The sequence below is a fragment of the Branchiostoma floridae genome, chromosome 3 (assembly GCF_000003815.2).
Source record: "Branchiostoma floridae strain S238N-H82 chromosome 3, Bfl_VNyyK, whole genome shotgun sequence".
Taxonomy (NCBI): domain Eukaryota; kingdom Metazoa; phylum Chordata; class Leptocardii; order Amphioxiformes; family Branchiostomatidae; genus Branchiostoma; species Branchiostoma floridae.
The window spans coordinates 2,474,091-2,495,879 of NC_049981.1; the positions used below are offsets into that span (position 1 = coordinate 2,474,091).

The following is a 21,789-nucleotide window of genomic DNA, read 5'->3' on the forward strand; positions in this document are numbered from 1 at the left end:
AAAACCATACCTGCATACATGCAGGTAAAAAGCCTCTAATATGGCACCTTCCTACCCACCTAGTTCTTGGACCTCATATTGTACTTCATCGATAAAAAAACGTTACCTAACGACCACAGACAGAAGTTAAGGGTCAGGGGAGTCATTCTATCAGTTTATAATTCAATGTCAAATTAATAAGTATTGTTGTTTTGTCACAGCAGCACGGTATTATGGAATGTGATGATATATATTTAAGTTACAACAAAGATGATAATTATGTATCTTGAGGCATTCTGTTGTAATTTTCTGTGACAGGAAGACTCATCATCATGACAAGACTACAAGAACAAGAATAGCCACGCCTTCGCAACGTTTTCAACGAAGGATTGATGTACGTGTTCAACATTCTCTCTACCCACTCCCTATCTCTGTCTCTCTTTCCACATCTCTTTCTCTCTCTCTCTCTCTCTCTCTCTCTCCCTCTCTCTCTCTTCCATTTCTCTCTCTCCCTCTTTCTTTGTGTGTGACCGTCTCTGTGTAAGTGATTTCCATGCAACCTTTTGCCATTTCCTTTCCAGAGTAAATACTATAACTCCTATGCAATATCTATGACGTATCTGCAACTATCTGTAATATTGTTACCTGCATGTATGCAGGTATGGTTTTGATGCTGGTGGGAACTTTTCGGTAGCCGGGGATGTAGGGCGCTGTATCTCGTGAACGGATGGTGCGAGCACGACGATTTTTGGTACGTGGGTTGGGGGTGGTAGCCTAACACTCAGGTTTGATTTTGGGCCTCCTGGCGTTTGAACTTGACATTGCAGGTGGCATTTTTGGTGTTTTGGGGGCACTTTTGGCGCTGTGTGTCCGGAACGATACGCGCGATTGCGACGATTTTTGGTGCATGGGTGGGGGGTTGTTGCCTGTTGCCTAGGATTGACTTTGGGCCTTGTCGCGTTTGAACTTGACCCGGCAGGTCGAATTTTGTGTCCGAGAGGGGTGTTTCCGGAGTTATATCTTCTGAACGGCTGGTGCTGGCGCAATGATATTTGGCACATGTGTCGGCGGTGGCTGAATAATGCTCAATTTTGATTTTGGCGCCCTTGGTGCTTGAACTTGACATTTTAGGTTACCTTTTGTGCGGGCACGGGGCGTGCGCTGTATCTCCGGAACGCAAGGTGCCATTGTGTTGCCATTTGGTACGTGAGTTGTTTGTGGTGTCCTGGTGGTCAGGTTTGATTTTGGGCCTCCTAGTGCTTGAACTTGATACTGTATAGGTTGACCCTGTTTTAGTGTGGTTGGGGCATCCTCCCAATATCTGCTTGGTTTTAAAAACAGATTATGGTTGGGTGTAGAACCATCATCTGGCCTGGGCCACCTTCAATGTATCAGGTTACTTAGTGGCACTGACAGTTTGCCAGATGACGGGAGTGTGCCAGATTATATATCTGTTGGTCAGGTATAATTGGAGTTTGCTTATTACTCTTTGTGGTGTTTCTAGAGCTGTATAGTACTGAGTTTTAAGTTCCGGTACAAGTTCCTTTACCCTGTTGGCAATCATGGTTGAACTTGAACTTAAACAGAAGAAGATGCAATTTTCTAATGTGGAGGAGAACTGTATAGAGTGTGGGCATAAGAGAAAGGTATGTGTATGATTTGTCCTGTGTTTCTTTTTGTTTCTTTGGTAATGCCATTTCCATACTGTATACAGGTAATTTGTTGTTTTGGGCTAGTCATATTCGCTTGGTTTTTGGGCCTGCTTAATCTATGGTACAGGCAGGGTTAAGTGGTGGAGGCTTAGCTTTGTTCTGTTTTAAATTCAGTATCGTTGGTTGCATTTTGTCGCGGCAAATATATGATGAAATTCCCCTTCTAAGCAACTGCTCATTGGTTTGCGGGGATGTTTGCTGGGTGTTTGCTCTGACTACAACAGCTTCTGAACTTTTCAAAGCTTCCATTGCCAGTAGTCTGTGTAACACAAACTCCGCTGTCCAGGGCTGTAACTGGCCCCTCCCCGCGGGCCGGCGGATGTTTGGCGGGCTGCTATAAGCGAGATTTAATCAGGCTACATTGCCAGCAGCTTGCCATCTATAAATGGGATTGACAAGGACATTTTTCATAGTAAATTATGCTGTTAAATTTGGCTTAGATACTACAGGAGATTTAGGTTTGGGTTGGATGGATTGAATGAAAATATCATACCACCCTGGGGACTAACTGTTGCTGCTGCATGGGGGCTACCACTATTCATATTGTCTAATGTCTATGGAACTACAGATAAAAGTATCATTGGTCAAATTATGCAAGTAACATTCCGATGTCAAGTGAATAACACCCCAGAAATAAATCTTTAATGAATATCATTGGAAGAACACAAACCAAGGAGACTTAGCAGCTGCATTAGGTCAGTACATTGAAATAGGAAGATATTAGTATATCATGTGACAGAGTAACTACATGTGCATGGGCCATCTGAGACAAAAAAGGTAGCGTCTCAACAACTTCAAAGTACTGTGGTTGGTTACATACTTAAGAAATCCAAAATAAGTAATGTTCATCCATGTCCAAACTTACAAATTCAGAAAATGGAATTTCAGAGTCAGACTTTTGCATGGTGCACAACCAACACGGTAAAAAGCTCATTTTTCCAACCACGTACCACAGACAAAAAGGCAAAAATACCCAATAGGTCTACAGAAACCCAATACATTTCATGCAGGCCTGAGGTCTACGAACTCTTGTTTGGAAAGTTGTGATTACCGGAAATGACGACATAACATGGCTTTGTAGCAAAGCATGGGCTAGACACAGCGCAACACTTCCGGTGGCGGTGAACTCAAACAGACAGCAGCAGAATGTAATGTTTACAGAGATTTTACGGCGCTAGGAACGCGTGGAATCGCTAATAACCCATCCGGTAATTTAGGGTGTCACGCTCGCAAACTATAAACTAATAAATGAAATGTATTGATAATAAATCAATCAGTATCGATATTAAATGTCAAAGTGACACGTAAGCCCTGATATAGTTTGACGGAAGCTGTATTCATCAGCAAACGGCAGTACAGAGAATACCTTTCAGGCTGGGGTACATTTTTATTTTTCGTAGATATAATATATTAGTTATTCTCTGACATTAATACGCCTTCGCTCTGTTTCTGAATTTGTCGAAGTTCAATCTTTGTTCCACTGGAACTATCATGCCCAGATCCGTTCGCTTTTGTTTAGCATACAGAATCCTCCTTCCCTACGTTAAAAGCCGATGCGATGTCCGATGCCAAATTTAGGCAAAAACCTCCGGATCTTTTCTTGTCGAACACAATATCTGCAGTATGCATTCACAACGAACCCACTACGAAACGGTATTCACTACATGATGTCCGCCGTTTTAAAATTATAATTTCCGTCATTCCTATAATGATAAAACGCGAGCATGTCGCTACGACATTTAATATCGATACTGATTAATTTTGTAATTTATGACCGATATCTCTGACGTCGATCCGGTGTGTGACGTCATACAGATAGGTATAATCCCGCGCGTTTGGCGGATTCCAGTCAGAATCTCAGCTGAGAGAAACAGCGTTTGGCGGGAAAATCACAGAATCGTCTGCGCTGAGTCTGAGAGAAACAACGTTTGGCGGGAAATGGATCTGATGACGCGGGAACTCTTGTTCTTCTTCCTGGCAGCAGTTTGCGTGCAGGTAAGTCGCCATTTGGCCCGGCACGTCGGTTTCTACAGAAGGCTTTCAAGGTTCAGTGTGGCTAATGTAACTACTAGTATGGGTGAGTACCGGTACAGGTACAAAACCAGATTTTCTTGTTCGACCGATCCAGGAAAAAAAACAACGTGAGAAAAATCAGGTAGGCGTTCACGCCGCATGGTTCTTTTGGGGCTTGCAGGTCCAAGAAAGCAACAAGAGCGAAGCAGAGGAGACTTGACAGTCAAACTTAATTGAAAACAGAGACAGGTAGTGTTCTTTCCATGAGGATAGGATTTTAAAACACTAGTGGACGTCGCATATGCATACTCTACAAAACAGAATTCTTGAATTAGTGAAATCAATGGACCATTGTTTTGAGTATCGCCCATTCCCATTGGTCTTCAAAGATAATTAGGTCCAGGTTCAAGTCCGGACCTGAACCTGATCTTCTGGACCTGAACCGGACCTGTACTATACCCAGAATTTTCTGTACCGGTACCCGCCCCTAGCTACTAGTGACTAGTATATCACAGTCAAATCTCCAAGCAGATGTGGGGTCTAGCTTGTGTTTTGCAGCACCCTGTGTGTCGTGCGCGTTTGTCAGGAATTCAGGGAGCAGAGAAAACACCGGCCGGCTGGAAGACGTACACATAGCGGCCATCGAAACAGCCGTACATCTGCTTGGAGATTTTCGGACAGCAATATCAGTCAAACCTCGAGCTCTTACCCGTCGTGTGTACAAAAATGTTTTTTGTTATGATTGTATTTCAGAATCGTTCTCTTTGAAGACCTTTGAAATGTCACCCTAAAATCTACCAGTACCTGTTACACTTCATATCAAGATCGCTAGGAGTCACACCGTACATGACACGCCCCGTTGACTTTATCAATGATAAAAATAAACAATTCTCCCCCTTTCCAGGCCAGTCCGCTGGGCAAGACTGGAGCAGACCACGATATCGATGGATTCGACTTAGCGGCCAAGGACGTGGAGCGTGAGTATGGGGGTTTAAAAGCAACCACTGCCGGGCGGACACAGACAATTATGCAAGGGAAGTTATTTCATTATATATCTTTGAAAAACACTCATTCAGCCAGTTCATGAATTCAGAGCTTCCCATTGTTACAGAACTACGCTTCAGGGGAATATCATTGTCGTACCTTGTTTCAAACATACAAATCTAACGTAAAGTATTCACATTATTTAGCCTAACTGCCATTCTAGTTAGTTTTCCGTGGCCCCCCAAACTCTAGCCAGGTTGCCATCCTATTTAGTTTACCTAGGCTCCCATAAAATGTGAGGCTGAGGGGAGGGTATAGGAGCCCCAGATGGCACAATTATCGCCACCTGTCATTGTTTAAGCTTAACAGTCTCAATACTGCCCCTGACACAGTCTTCTACAGGCCCGAGAATCCGGATTCTGGAGTTCCGGAGAAGCGATGGGGAGGGGCGTGCCTGGGCTGCCCTCCGGACCCAATCCTGATATCCGGACGAGCTTCTCCGGATTCCGAATCCACCTTACCGGAAAATCCACACCACGAGAGTCCGGATTCCGGAGTTCCAGAGAAGCGGTGGGGAGGAGCTTGTCTCGGCTGCCCTCCGGACCCAATCCTTATATCCGGGCGGGCTTCTCCGGATTCCGGAACCAACTTACCGGAAAATCCGCACCACGAGAATCCGGATTCCGTACCACAAGAGGTTCCGGAGAATCTACAGCCAGTGGCTCCGGATTCCGGGCGATCGGATGTGCCACAGAAACGGTGGGGAGGGGAGTGCCTCGGTTGCCCACCCGATCCCATCATTCTCCTGGGGAAGAGAAAACGATCCGCGTAGCCGGGAGGCTCAGCATGACCATCATCTTCATGGCGGTCAGCACCGTGCAAACTAGAATTGACCGACACGGACACCGAACGGACTGTTCCTAACTAAAGACGTGTTTCTCTTAGTGTAGACTTTACCAAATGGGCTGGTCCTAACTTATGTTCTAACAAATGTAACGTTACTTCTCTTGGTGTTAAGGTCACGATCTTTCTTTTGAAACGGTTGTAAGATGACATAAAGCCAGAGTATTCCTCAACCAACAGCCAAAGACTGCATGCACTATTGAAAAATCTACAATTTAATGTATCCCGTCATAACTTGCATTAAAAACGGTATACAAGATCATCCACGTGAACGTGTGCTTTTTCCGAGTACGAGTTAAAATATTTAGATTATAAGACTTAGTTCGTTCCTTATGAGAAAAGGATGTCACTAGAGTTGCATGTTAAGAAGGAGCCTTTCTCAGGTTTCGAGCTGTTAGTCTGTTCAATTCGATTTTATTTTATAGTTTAGATATTGCGTAATACGTAAATGTATGACTTAAAGACAACAAATGTCAAAATGCACAAACGTAAGAAAACTCGTTTTTTCATCTCTGAAGTGAGTATCTTTCGAACTCCGCAGCGCCGCACCGGTGTCCCAAGTGCAGTGAGATACCGGTGCCACCTTAAGGTGAAGTCTGAAGGAAGACAACACCTGCTAAGGACAGGTAGACTGTACAATGGATTTTGTCTTTGACTTTGTGAAAGAAATATGTTCTTCCGATGTATTTGTTCATCCGGTATAACTTAGGCCACAGCTAATAAATTTAATGGCATCCGCGCGCTTATTGATTTTCGCCTGATTAAAAAAAAAAACAATAATTTTTTTCTTCCTTGGAACAGGAGTTTCCTTCTTTGGAGATGGTAAACATGCGGAAAAAAATAACGGAATTGATCATGAGCAAATGTGTTGTAGCCTAATGATAGCCTCTACCAGGCTTCGTGGATCGGTGGAGTACTAGTAATTGTAGAAATTGAACAAATAGAGTCAATAGTATGCTAGAGGAGTCGGCCGGCCAGTAAATACATGAGCCGACCCACATTTGCTAGCCTAATGATCGTACTTGTAGAAGTAACACTTAGCCAGGTAAACTACATAGTTAGAAGTAGAACTAGTTACCTACATGTATGCAGGTATGGTTTTGATGCTGGTGGGAACTTTTCGGTAGCCGGGGATGTAGGGCGCTGTATCTCGTGAACGGATGGTGTGAGCACGACGATTTTTGGTACGTGGGTTGGGGGTGGTAGCCTAACACTCAGGTTTGATTTTGGGCCTCCTGGCGTTTGAACTTGACATTGCAGGTGGCATTTTTGGTGTTTTTGGGGCACTTTTGGCGCTGTGTGTCCGGAACGATACGCGCGATTGCGACGATTTTTGGTGCATGGGTGGGGGGTTGTTGCCTGTTGCCTAGGATTGACTTTGGGCCTTGTCGCGTTTGAACTTGACCCGGCAGGTCGAATTTTGTGTCCGGGAGGGGTGTTTCCGGAGTTATATCTTCTGAACGGCTGGTGCTGGCGCGATGATATTTGGCACATGTGTCGGCGGTGGCTGAATAATGCTCAATTTTGATTTTGGCGCCCTTGGTGCTTGAACTTGACATTTTAGGTTACCTTTTGTGCGGGCACGGGGCGTGCGCTGTATCTCCGGAACGCAAGGTGCCATTGTGTTGCCATTTGGTACGTGAGTTGTTTGTGGTGTCCTGGTGGTCAGGTTTGATTTTGGGCCTCCTAGTGCTTGAACTTGATACTGTATAGGTTGACCCTGTTTTAGTGTGGTTGGGGCATCCTCCCAATATCTGCTTGGTTTTAAAAACAGATTATGGTTGGGTGTAGAACCATCATCTGGCCTGGGCTACCTTCAATGTATCAGGTTACTTAGTGGCACTGACAGTTTGCCAGATGACGGGAGTGTGCCAGATTATATATCTGTTGGTCAGGTATAATTGGAGTTTGCTTATTACTCTTTGTGGTGTTTCTAGAGCTGTATAGTACTGAGTTTTAAGTTCCGGTACAAGTTCCTTTACCCTGTTGGCAATCATGGTTGAACTTGAACTTAAACAGAAGAAGATGCAATTTTCTAATGTGGAGGAGAACTGTATAGAGTGTGGGCATAAGAGAAAGGTATGTGTATGATTTGTCCTGTGTTTCTTTTTGTTTCTTTGGTAATGCCATTTCCATACTGTATACAGGTAATTTGTTGTTTTGGGCTAGTCATATTCGCTTGGTTTTTGGGCCTGCTTAATCTATGGTACAGGCAGGGTTAAGTGGTGGAGGCTTAGCTTTGTTCTGTTTTAAATTCAGTATCGTTTGTTGCATTTTGTCGCGGCAAATATATGATGAAATTCCCCTTCTAAGCAACTGCTCATTGGTTTGCGGGGATGTTTGCTGGGTGTTTGCTCTGACTACAACAGCTTCTGAACTTTTCAAAGCTTCCATTGCCAGCAGCTTGCCATCTATAAATGGGATTGACAAGGACATTTTTCATAGTAAATTATGCTGTTAAATTTGGCTTAGATACTACAGGAGATTTAGGTTTGGGTTGGATGGATTGAATGAAAATATCATACCACCCTGGGGACTAACTGTTGCTGCTGCATGGGGGCTACCACTATTCATATTGTCTAATGTCTATGGAACTACAGATAAAAGTATCATTGGTCAAATTATGCAAGTAACATTCCGATGTCAAGTGAATAACACCCCAGAAATAAATCTTTAATGAATATCATTGGAAGAACACAAACCAAGGAGACTTAGCAGCTGCATTAGGTCAGTACATTGAAATAGGAAGATATTAGTATATCATGTGACAGAGTAACTACATGTGCATGGGCCATCTGAGACAAAACAAGAAAGCTTTTAAAAAAAGCTGGCCGGGGCGCATTTGGAAGGACTACCTCAAAATTTCATGTTGTGTTCCAGTAAAATGTGCATCATTATTAAACTAGAAGTTTATATCTAAAATCTATGGGAAGTTGGCTGGAAACCTTTGTTCACTGGTATAATTGGATTTTCCGGCGTACTTTTGTGGGCGGAATTGTATCCCTTGTGTGCGCTGTGTGCCGGATATAAAAATCGTAAAAGAAACTCCGGTGCGAGACCACAGCCAAAGGCGGGAAGAGGTCCCGGATGTGCATTGTCGTTCTTTCTTCGTGACAGAAATTTCACTGTGGAGAACCTCTTAATTGGAATTCCACACGAATCCAGTGATCTTTGATTCTACCAATGGGATGTTGTGGACTCTTCAGTATGAAGCGTAGAAGTGCATCAGTGCGTCTATTAAAGTGTATCGCACACATGACAGGGTCTGATCTCATTAGGTTCCATTTGTCTTGTTGTGGTAATGCTTTAGCTTCTTCATAGGTCAGGTCAGGATTCAGGGTCATGAACAATTCTGGCCAGTTTAAATCATTAGCAGACACAGTGACAAACCATGTTGGTGGTCCAATAGTGTTTATTTTTGCTAGCAAGTTTAGCAGTTGGTCCTTGAAGTAAGCTGCTGTTCCACGTATATTCTTCATAAAAGTGTATGATGTGCTTTCAACATGTTGATCAATTTCATGATGCAGATCGCCTGCTGTTAGTGGCTGTGCTATGGATTGTGATCTAACATTACTCTGCTTTTGCATTCTACATACAATGGATATCTGACTGTACAATTTCTTGATTTCATACGAGTTCAAGGCAAAGAAGAGCCATGGGATGTTTTTTCTCCAGCAATCATTGATATTGAGCAAACGTGATTGGAAGTACTGTAAGTCTGTTAGTTGTACATCACGCGTCTGTTTGAAGCCATTTTTACCATATGGGTATAACTGTGGAAAACAGTGTTCCTCAAGATCAGTCTCTTTAAATATGCTTTGTGGTGGTGATGTTTCACGTGGTAGTGATATCACTGGGACATTGTCTGTTACATTCTGCAACAGAGATTGTAACTGGACATTTGGATTAATGTAGTTACAGGGAAAAGCTGAGAGTTCTTGGACAGTAGAAGGTGCACTTGAGAAGTCTGGTTCATTGGCGTCTGTGATCATTGGATTGAATTCACTTGACTTTTTTACCCAGTTTTCAAAGGTAGCTATGTTCACATGTGAATATAGATGATTATGCGTTACCAGCCATGTAAGAGCTTCATGCATTTTGGAAAATCGTACAATGTGTTGTGGGTCTGTTCTTTGTGTTTTACTTTCATTTGTCTGACAAGGGTGTACTATTACTAGCCCAGCTGTATCTTGGCTATGTGGTAACAGTTGGCAAGTAGTTTCAATGTTGGTAGGGAAACTTATGGCTTGACCTTGTTCACCAAATTGTCCACCTGGTAATACAATTAACTTGATGAAGGTGTATTTCAAACTGACAAGTCTTGTTTCCATTCTACTGAGTTGTTTCAGGCATGATGGAATGTCACCTGGATCCATATTGTTAGTCCAAGCATTGGGTATGGGTTTGTCTTTTTCAAGACAAATCAAACACTTTGAACAGAGATGATGTTGACCAGAAATATCATTGACTATTTTGTCTATGACAGCATTGTTGCAGTTTCGCACTTGGTCATGAAATAACAATTGTCTACATATGCTACAGTAGTACTTTGGCTGCTGTTTTATATAGCAATGAAATGCAGGAAAGTCTGATTTGTATTGTTCACTGGTATAGTCTATGCTATGTTCTCTAACATATTTTGTAGCCAATGTTTTTCTCACTCTATCACAGTTTTTCCTCTGTCGTTGCGTTTTTTCTTGTGAAGATTCTTGTTCAGCTCTTTTTGCTTTGCTAGCTTTGCGTGATGTCCTTTGTTTTGCAAGTCTTTCGGCTTTTTGCTCAGGGGTCTCATTTGCTTGTTTTGCTTTGTATGATGCTCTTCGTTTTGCAAGTCTATCGTCTTTTTGCTCAGGGGTCTCATTTGCTCGTTTTGCTCTTTCCTGTGCAAGTCTATCTGCTTTTTGCTCAGTTGTCTCATCTGCCTGTTTTGCTTTGTATGAAGCTCTTCGTTTTGCAAGTCTTTCATCTTTTTGCTCACGGGTCTCATTTGCTTGTTTTGCTTTGTATGATGTTCTTCGTTTTGCAAGTCTTTCATCTTTTTCCTCAGGGGTCTCATTTGCTCGTTTTGCTTTATATGATGCTCTTTGCTGTGCTGCTTTTTGCTCACAGGTCTCATTTGCTTTCTTTGCTTTGTATGATGTTCTTTGTTCTGCAAGACTCTCTGTCTTCTGTTGATAGGTTTGTTTTTCTTGTTTGTCCTTGCATATTGCGCTTTGGATTGCAAGACCTTGCACTTTTTTATCATTTAAATTTGATGCTGCATTTGGTGACATTACTAATTGATTCAAGAGGCCTTCATTCCTGTTCTCTGGCATAGCACTTGGATGTTTGCTTGTGGTGCATGGCACAATGTTTTTCCCAGTACTTTGGTTACAATGTGGTGCAAATGGAAATGCTGTGTTTGGTTGTTGTAGGTTCTCTTTCGTAGATACAAACTCTGGTTTAACCAAGGTGTATGTGTGTTGTTGTTGAACTTGAAAGCAGTTTTCTGACTCAATCATAGAAGAAACATTGCTAGTCAGATTGATAATGTGTATACCAGTAGGTTCAACTGATAAGAAAACATTTTCTGCTTGTACTGGGACAACCTCAAAATTGCATGTTGTGTTCCAGTTAAGTTGTTGCAAGAATGAAACTAGATTGCTGTTTGAACTGTGCATGCTTAAAGTAGAAGTGCCATGGCTATCTGGCAATGCTGTTATGGGACTTCTGGCATGTGAGTCATAAACAAAATACTTGTTATCAGCGTGCAACAATGCTACTGTTGAACCAGTTATTCCATGTGCTGTTATGAAAAGACAAGTGTTGGATTCAGCAAATGCTGCTTCTAGGGCTTTCTTTAAGGTGTAATAAGGATAGACTGCTTCTGTGGCAAATATGTCTCCAGTGTAAGACTCTTTTATTGATACACGTACAGTATTGTTGTAAAGTTGCAAATAGTCTGGAATATCATCAACGGAGAGGAACTCCACACCAGATCTTAGTGATGGTTTTATGTAGGTGTATAGTGCATCTCCTTGAAAAAGTACACCATCAAGGTCTGTACTTGTCCAGGTAATTGCTTGTCTGCAAGTACTGTGGTTAACAACTGCCATTAAAGCATTTGCAGTGCATTGTTTGCCTCTATTATCTCCACTGAAAATGATGTCACCTTGGTGGTATTTTCCCGATAAAATAGATTCACACATTGTTCACAATATATGTGTTCTTTGCTTGACTTTATTTGCACAATGCACAGTGCTCAGTGGCACGATTGAGTCTGGTGTGTGCAAAATGCACAGTGCTCAATGGCACGATTGGTCTGGTGTGTGCAAAATGCACAGTGCTCAATGGCACGATTGGTCTGGTGTGTGCAAAATGCACAGTGCTCAATGGCACGATAGGTCTGGTGTGTGCAAAATGCACAGTGCTCAATGGCACGATAGGTCTGGTGTGTGCAAAATGCACAGTGCTCAGTGGCACAATTGGTCTGGTGTGTGCAAAATGCAGTGCTCAGTGGCACGATTGAGTCTGGTATGTGCAAAATGCACAGTGATCAATGATCTGTTAATAGGTCTCAAGGTCTAATTTGGTTGGATCAAGGACTCTCTTTCAAACCTCTTTGGTTGGATGCAAAATGTAATGCGTAGATTTCAGCAGAAGAAGTATAAATGTGTACTGTGTAAAATCTTATTGAGTACAGACTTTTGCTAGCTGTAAGTTTCTGTATATTACTGTGTCACTTGTATATATAGCAGAGAACAGTCTAAGGCGTCACTGAAACAGAAAGAAAATATTGTCTTGATCACATAACATCTTACTAGTACCAACAAAAAGCAAAAATCTACAAAAGTTCAGGTGTGACATCTTGCCAACTGCTTTGCTGATTGTTTAACAGTTAGCTACAATCCGTTGTTTTCTACTATTCTTTGGAAATGTATGTTTTAATGTATTAGAATCCGATCCATCTTTTCAACTTGTACGATATTTTTACAATCAAAAATGCCCTGCATAATGCCTCGCATCGGCTCAAGCACAGTGCACCATTAAACTATCTAAATTCTCGTCAATCCCCACACACTGGTTTTACTAAAAAAACTATATACCGTTCCTTGGAAATATGTTTCAATGTGTCCGAATTCATGATCACTATCTTTTCAAATTGTACGTTACTCTTACGATCGAAAATGTCCTGCAGGACCTCCTGCAGCTGCATATATAGACGCACGCCCCCCTCCCACCCGCACGTAAACTGTTCCAATCGTTGCACAATAAACTTGACTGTATACCCTCCACAAAATCTTTCGTCAAATGTCGTGCTCATTTTACTCACATGACACTACGCCTTAGAATGTAATGTTATATTTTAATACATCCGAATTCCAGAAAGATAACTTTACAAACTGTACCAATTTCTGTACGATAAAAATCTCACCTCCTCCGCACCGTCAACGCCCGTGAGGGTATTTACCGGAATAACCCGAAATGACCCGGAATAACCCGGAATAACCGTAATATTTCTTGTTCCCATGGCCATATATACATTATTTTATGCCAAAATATTGCATTCTGCGATCTTAACTTATCAAAGCACACTGTATTTCGGTAGCTTTCATCCTTTATTAAGGTTATTCCGGGTTATTCCGGGTTATTCCGGGTTATTCCGCTAAATACCCGGACCCGTCAACGCTATCGCAAAATGAACCGTGCGATTTAACGACAACTCCTCAAATGTTACATGACCAGTGTTTTACTGCAAATCAAGAAACATTTTCCTTTCCTAGACTTTGCTAATGAGCGCTGCAATGTTTTCTGTACGAGTAGAGGTCATGGATAAACAGTATTCTTACAACGTTTATTTGAAGGGCTAAGAAGGGCTGAGAATTGTCGTAAAAACGCACGGTACATTGCGTTTATTTGAAGGGCTGAGAAGGGCTGAGAATTGTCGTAAAAACGCACGGTACATTTTGCGACCATAGCAGACCCATCCAAGGACGAACCATTAAACCGGGGACAAAGCCGGGCGCCTGCGGCGCCCCGGCAAAAAGGTAGCGTCTCAACAACTTCAAAGTACTGTGGTTGGTTACATACTTAAGAAATCCAAAATAAGTAATGTTCATCCCTGTCCAAACTTACAAATTCAGAAAATGGAATTTCAGAGTCAGACTTTTGCATGGTGCACAACCAACACAGTAAAAAGCTCATTTTCCAACCACGTACCACAGACAAAAAGGCAAAAATACACAATAGGTCTACAGAAACCCAATACATTTCATGCAGGCCTGAGGTCTACGAACTCTTGTTGGATAGCTGTAACAGTGGCACCAATATGGTAGCCACGAGTGAAGTTACCAACTTGGTATTAAAGTGATATCAGTCTACCACACTAGTGTCACTCACTACACAATTGCAAGAACACGTCTTTTATGTAGGAATGAATGCCTTCTTGGCGGCAATATTTTGTCACTTCTATTCTTGTTACAACGTTCATGGTGTCTATTTTGAAAATGCATGTAGCCATCTTGTTTTATTATACCCATCTCGTATTTTTTCGCCCTATCTCACTATTTTTACAGTCTGTCTGAAGAGGATGTCATCCATAAAAATTACTTGCTGTGTCGTTATGTAATCGAACAATACGCCGGATAACGTTTCAAGGTAATTGTTGCAGGAAATTACTAAACCGATCACCCTTTACTTTAGAAACGGTCCTCTGGGACGAACCTTGGGGTGCACTAAAAGTTTTTTGTTTGGCTTCGTGGTGACGATAGGCAATATTCTCACATGACTATGGCGTCAATAGTTTTCGCCATGATACTGTAAATGCAGAAATGTTCGCGGTGGATTAATGTTCGCTGTTTTCGCGGCGGCCGCTTCACCGCGAATTTAAAACCACCGCGAACATTTTTCCTTAACAGTAAGAGACTACAGTGCATGGTGCTACCGCGAAATTAAAACCACCACGAAAAGTCCATGTTCCCGCTACCGCGAAATTAAATCCCCGTGAACTTAAATGCATTTACACTAGATGGTTCAATTACCGCCAGGAACGTAGCAGGTAAATTGAAATCTGTGACCAGTTACGTAATTAAAATCGTCAAAAGCGTCGTGGTGTGTTAACCTGTTGTGTTGCATTTTACCCGTACTGTCTACCTATCTGATATTGTGTATTGAATTGAAGTCGTCCATTTTTTCATGGCTCTCCAGTCATCCTTTGCCTAATTTTCTGCATGCTTGAAATTCCATTCATAAGGCACAGGTCATGCATTCATTTTATTTTACCTGGGTCAAGTTTTACGTTTATCTTGCAGTGCCGCTCCTCTCCGCTAGAGGGATGACGATCTGTTGGATTTTCTCGTCATTTTTTGCCTCCTCCAGTTCACCTCACGGCCGTGACCTCTGACCTTCAGATTGAAGTCATTGGTGCCCTCATACACGACGTATGACCTGACGCTTGATGCTACAGGTCTCTTCGTACATGACCTCTGCCCTGCAGCTTGATATTACAGGGCCCTTCGTACATGACCTCTGACCTGAAGATTGATCTTACAGGTACATTCTTACATGACCTTTAACCTGCAGCCTGATCTTACAGGTCATATCGTACATGACCTCTGACCTGAAACTAGAGGTTACAGATGCCCCAAGTTGCACCTCTGGGATATTTACTGCATCATGCATGGTGCTCCACCCCCACCGTCCTATGTTAACAATTTGGTGGAAAAGGTTCTGCAAAACTTGGTTAACTAGCTTGACTGATTCGCAACAAAAAGCCGGATTTATTTTACTTTCAAAACTGTGAGGATGTTTTACCATGTAAAAATTCATCTTCACATTGCACTTGAGAGAACTGTGTTTAATGCACAGTGCACAACTTGTTGGGTCCTTCTCACATCCAGCACTTAAGGCCACAAAAGTTTATTTTTTAGGTCCTTTCATACCAGATAACATGCCTTGGAGTGGCCTGTCTGCAGCTATGAATTTCTGACCTTCCAACTCCTCATGTTTTGTTAAATCAGGCATTTTCAGCCTATGAAACTACATTTGCATTAATCTCGTCATGAAGTTCAGATATTTTAGACAAATGGGCTGAATTTTTTGTCCATTCTATCATGCAAATTTCTGTGGTGGGTTGGAGAGACAGGTCCTTCAGACAGCCCTGGTGTGGCCTACATGAAGGAGAAACAGGATGTCCCTGTAGCCCAACTGGCTGCAGCCTCAAAGTTGAGCTCCTGGCGCCGATCACTTGTAGTTAGTAACTGGGAAGGGCATCTTTGCTGGAATTGCATTCATCTTTCCAAGTTTTTTTTTTTATAAACCTTGGTCTTTTGCAAGTATCAAGTTTTTTTTTTTAAACCTTGGTCTTTTGCAAGTATCTGTATCATATAGCCGGTATAACCGCCCTTTGGTGTAACACACCAGCTTTGCAGGCACACAGCGCGCAGCAGCTGGTTATATTACACCGAAGGACCTGTAATACCTAACTTTTGCACATCTATCTGCAAGCGTTCTTTGAAACTGAGGAAGGAACGTAAAATTGGGGTCCTGCATCCGAGGTGCCTTGAACAGCCTCAATACTCATATGGATACCTATTGTCTGTACTACAAGGTGAATTATGACAAAAATAATGGGACGTCTGAGTCGTGAGGAGAAACCAAAGCATCAGTTTTATTAGCCACTCTACTCTGTGCTGTCTGACATGCAGAATGCAGACGGACCGTCTGCCGACAACACATCGCGCTGTGTGCCCCCCCGCGGAGTCCCGCCACAGGCCAGGAGCGAATACCGCACTAACGAAACGGCAGAGTTCGCCCACAGGCCTGGGGCATCATCGGAGCCTCCGAGGGGTTACATGAAGAGCTGGAGTGTCGACAATGAGACAAAGGAACAAATGGAGAATACAGGATTCCCCTATAGGAGCCCCAGGGTTGGAGCCATCAGCCATACAGGATTCCCCAATCACAGCCCCATGGTTGAAGGCATCAGCCATACATAATTCCCCTGTCAGAATCCCAGACAGTTTCAGGAGTCCCCTATCAGAGCCCCAGAGAGTTACAAGAGCCCCCTACCAGAGCCCAAGATTGAGCAGTTTCAGGGTCGCCCTGTTTGGGCCAAGGTGGTTGCAAACTCTCCCAATAGATAATAAATAACCTATACATACAGCAAGAAACCCTTTCAGGCCCCAGATGGAGAACCCCCTTGTCTTATCAGGACCCCCGTCTTGAGGAACCCCCTGTCTGGAGGAACCCCCTTTCTGGGTCCCAGATGGAGGACCCCCCCTGTCTGGGCCTAGCAAACAGACACCCTTGCCAGTCACAGGTTCAGAATTGCACTTGCGGGCTGCACACATTCCACACAAGACACCGAGTCTTTCTTTCTTTCGATTCATTTAACTCTACAAGACGTCTTGGGGCGTTTCAGACGTCTAGAGGGAAACCCTACCGTCCTACGAGAAACGTCCCACAGAAAGGGCAGAATGTTGTGCACACGCTTTGCTACACAGCAGCTAAAAACATACAGCAAAAGTCTGACACTTGGCACTTGTCACATTGGCGATGGCTCCTAGCTACGTCTCAACCAATGACGATACATCCATCCCCCGCCCCACCGTTGGCATGGTAACAAGTGGTCACCGTGGTGACACATTTATCAGTTTATGTTAACAACGAAATGTTGGTTGAAGTTTGGCAAGAGTTAAAAGTGCCGAAGTTTGATATGTGCACCGTGCTGTCAAGTGTTACCAGCGCACATGGGTGGGGAGGGGGGCAAGCAAACCCACAACTAGGAACCAGCATCCTTCTGCAGAACAGTTTCAGTATTCTGGCAACACTGACATGGGTGGTACTACCTTGTAGGCTGGGGTGGTTAAAAACTGGATCTATCTGGCTATAACTGGTTTTGACAGGCTGTAACTGGTTTTGACTGGAAATAACTGACTCTAACATATAGTAATTGATTCTAATAGTATGCACCTGGTTCTGACAAGTTGTAACTGGTCTAAACTGGTTCTGACTGATTCCTAAGGATGCTAGTTGGTCACTAGTGGTGGTTTTGCGTGACATAACATCATTAGAACGCGATAAAGGTGGTCTTGAATTCAACACGACTTGAATATCTTGGCTTAAAAAGGTTTAGTACATTGACATTCTTTACAAAATACTTACAACTGAAAGTTTCTGATTAGTAAAGTGGTTGAATAAAGGCGTGGATTAGGGTTAGGGATAACTAGGCAGCTACGGTCATAGTTTCCTTCTCCTGAGGGGTCGCTACCCCCAGGTCAATAAGTACATTCAGTCAGAAGGTCAAAGTTCATTATTGCAACACACAAGAATTTGGTCCCTCTCCAGATAGTGGTTCCTTCCTCCCCCAAGGCTGTGGTACGGTCCAATCCCACAGAGGAGGAGGGCTTTATCTTCCACAAACTATTCTTTACATCCTTCACACTGCCTCCCCCATCTCCGACATGGACTTTCCCATTTTTTATGGAGTATAATAAGATGCAGCAGAATAGTCCAAGTGCAGTGGGGGTGCAGCTAGAAGGGAATGTTAAATTTCTGGGCTACATAAAATCAGTGCCTGCTACAGTAAAGTACATCACAAGGGAACCTGTTAGTGTGAGAAGTGTGGTAAGAACCTATCCCCCCATATACCATAGTGGTTCTGTCCTCCTGAGGTCATAATGGGTGATACCATCCCTGTGTGGGGGTCGCAGCCTCCTGTGAGGAGACAACATTCTGCCCTAGTCCTGCGGATGCGACATAACAGATAAGTCAGCGGTTACCTAGGCAATAGCGAATCACTGCTGGGAAAGCGTTAACAAACTAGCTAGCTACAGCCTCCTCTGCACTTCAGCTCAGGGTAAAAAAAGTACACGGAGGTTCTAAAATCAACATTAGTTACATACAGTTTTATGTCCTGTCATCGGCCGACTTCAACAGTAAAAATCTCTGTAACAAGCAAGTTAAAATCTCATCAGGCCAGACAAACCTGTTACCATGGATACCCATACTTTCCACAATGGATCAAAATGCCCTAGACTGCGATGTCAATCATCCATGGTTACCAGGGCAACCCTCTGGCGAGTACAGGCGCAAGAATCACTAGGCTAAATGTGCTACAGTAGCAGGTCCCAGAAACAATAGACTAAAAGCTCTGCCCCAGAGGCATTGCCAAAAACAGGTAGCCAGGGCTCCCCACATCAGGTACAGTTATTGCACTATCTAGGAGACTGGGATGGTGTGCTAGTACACCACTCCGCCCCCGTCCCTAACAGGGGGAGGGGGGCACCGAAGAACAACACATTTACAGGGAAAAATCCGTCCTTAAAAAAGCCAGAGGGTGACAGTCTTACATCACACATCCCAGGGACATAAATTAATTACATACATAATTTATGCGCATATTTAAAAATTGTCTATACAGGTCAGAGGTTAATCTTGACTGTGAATGGGTGAAGCCGTGCAACAAAGTGTGGACAGAGGACAAAGGTCAAAGGCCGCCCAAAGGTCGGGGGCAGATTTTGGTATGTACATGTATCGTCCACACTAGCCAGGAACAGACGTCGGCCGCGGCCATGCGAACAGACCGGCACTCACGCCGGGAAACAACTTTCTCACCCCCAGCCAGACTTGGTTTAACCCAGACTGGTCCACTGCAGAAAGGGGGTGTTTGTCCCTCCCCCGTCCGAGGGAGTGGTAGAATCTGGTGCTCGCATGGCCGTGCCTGTAGCCTTCACAAAAGCACTCCACAAACCGGTTTTAAGTGAGGTACAAACCACACGTACGCGCACGGACGTAACGTCGGGAGGACACGGTGTAAATATCTTAGCTGAGTCCAGGGGCGGACGGAATGAGTGCTGCGTACGTACAGACAGACATTCCGTGCGCCCATGTTGGGAGGGAGTGGAGGGCGGAGTAAGGATACCTGATATGCGTACTAAGTGGTGCCCGGTTGGTTCGGACTCACACCAGGTTATATTCCTTCAGATTGAGCTGCAGAATCGTATCCTTGACTGCTGCGAAAACAAACCGGATGTTTTCTGTGTCGGTGGCACACGTGAAGTGGGAATAGATGATCTTGTCGCTGTCCGGATTCAAGTCCACAAACATCTTCAGGATAAATTCTCTCGCTGCCTGCGCATCTCGCTGTGGACCTGTACACAAACAAACAAACTACAATAAATAACAAACATCTTCAGGATAGACTCTTTTGTTGCCTGCGCATTTCGCGGTGTAGACTTTGTGTAAACAAACAATGTCAACATTAGAAGAATACTGGACAAACTCAGATACGCACACAAACGCATTCAACACACACACACGCATGCATGCACGCACAAGCACCCACACACACACACACACATGCATGCATGCACAAGCACACCCCCCCCACACACACACACACACGCGCATAACATACCATCGAATTCTGGAAAGTAGTCTACTAGTTGTGAGTACATGATCTTCATCTCCACACCCACACATACACACACATGCATAACATACCATCGAATTCTGGAAAGTAGTCTACTAGATGTGAGTACATAATCTTCTCCTCCAACAAGTCCTTCTTGTTGAGGAACAGGATGACGGAGGAGTTCTGGAACCAGGGGTACGTGATTATCGTCCTGAACAGCGCTTTACTTTCCTCCATCCGATTCTGCAACAGAAACAACAGCAAAAATTAATAAGTAGCTCACCGATCAAGGTTAGGCATCCAGGTAAAAAGATAAGGACAATAACAGTTGCTCAAGAACCGGACAGATTTTGAAGATGGTCAGACATTACATATCGATTAATAGTGTTGGTTGAAATTGCACCATACATAGCTTTCTCAGTCAGTGCCGAACTTTAGTGGATGTTACCTGAAATGTCTATTTACAAACTCTATGCAGTTGCTTGAGTAACTATTATGTTACACAACATGCAGTTCATAAACCCAACAACAGGGGGCGCTGAATACTTGACTTGAAAGGGTACTCAAACCTTCAGTTTTAGAAAAAAAATAATTTTACATTTTACGTCAGTAAACAACAGGTCCTTTGGGTAAACAATCACAGGTAAACGAGTAACCAATCCATTCAGGTAAACAAATACCAGACATGCAAACCACATCTATTTGGTCATATGACCCTAACACAGGACTGATCCATTGATTTTCCAGGGAGGGGGGACTACAGGATGGAAGGTTTCTCCAGGAAAATTAGTGGAACAGTCCAGAGCATCATGGTCTTAACTGTAGATTCTCCATGCACAAACTTGCATGCGTAGTTGTCCTTCAGAGGTGTCAATCAAATCATAAAACTAAAACAGAACATGCAAATGCACAACTTGGCATGCATGATGCACAACAGTCAACACAGCATGCAAGATGCACAACACAGCATGCATGGTGCACAACACTGCATGCATGGTGCACAGCACAGTGTGCAGAGAAATTAGGTTAAGGTTAATCAAATCATCCTTTAAATCAAACATGCCAGGTAAAGGAAATGGTAAATGAAATTAACTCTCAAACGAATCATGCAACTAATGTGTGATGTTATACACACAAAATAAAGGGAAATAAAACTTTGAAGAAAAGAAAGATAACTGTTGGATGTTACCTCGTTGTCGGACTCTACCAAAACTTGATCATATTCACTTAAGGCGACAAGGAACATGATCGACGTCACGTTCTCAAAACAATGAATCCACTTCCTGCGCTCCGACCTCTGACCTCCGACATCCACCATTCTGTGGAGCAGGAAAGCAAGGTTGTTATGGTAACTAATGTTGCTACAATAACCACAGTTGTCATTGCAACCATGGTTGTTATGGGAACACACGGCGGGACCTCTGACCCTGTCTTGTGATGCAGTGCTGCCAGCTGAAGAGCTCAAAGGTCATGAAGTGGGAGGTCAAAGGTGCAGGTCACCTAGAGTCAAAGGTCATTAGGTCAACCAGAAGAGCACAAAGATGAAAGCCCAGTAATCTGCTTGTTGCGGGAACTTTTTTGTGGGTTTGTACAAAGTGCTTTCATGTTTGTGCCCTTCACAGAAGAAAACATAGAAGGAAGAGCCTGGAGGTGGACAGGGTTAAAAGGTTAAAGGCTACAGGTCAGGGGTCAGTACCTCAGTAGGGTTTTCCACCAGCATCATGTCATACTCGCTAAGCGCGATTAGGAACAGCACGGACGTGACCTGCTCGACGCAGTGGATCCACTTCCTCCGCTCCGCGC

General features: G+C 43.5%; 2 protein-coding genes across 2 annotated transcripts in view; one reads left to right on the forward strand and one right to left on the reverse strand.

Moving 5' to 3' along the window:
* Window positions 1-3,520: 3,520 nt before the first annotated feature.
* LOC118410747 lies at window positions 3,521-5,853 on the forward strand. Its single transcript, XM_035812522.1, has 3 exons — window positions 3,521-3,686; window positions 4,609-4,680; window positions 5,080-5,853. The coding sequence occupies exons 1-3, from the start codon at window positions 3,630-3,632 to the stop codon at window positions 5,518-5,520; spliced, it is 570 nt and encodes a 189-aa protein (XP_035668415.1). The 5' UTR covers window positions 3,521-3,629; the 3' UTR covers window positions 5,521-5,853.
* A 10,366-nt stretch (window positions 5,854-16,219) lies between these two features.
* The window catches only part of LOC118412001 (guanine nucleotide-binding protein G(q) subunit alpha), a gene marked incomplete in the record, with an annotated part of 19,916 nt that continues 14,346 nt past the window's right edge, over window positions 16,220-21,789 (reverse strand). The window contains 3 exon segments of the mRNA XM_035814555.1: window positions 16,220-19,723; window positions 20,076-20,229; window positions 21,176-21,305. Coding sequence (XP_035670448.1) covers window positions 19,533-19,723; window positions 20,076-20,229; window positions 21,176-21,305 — 475 coding nt within the window.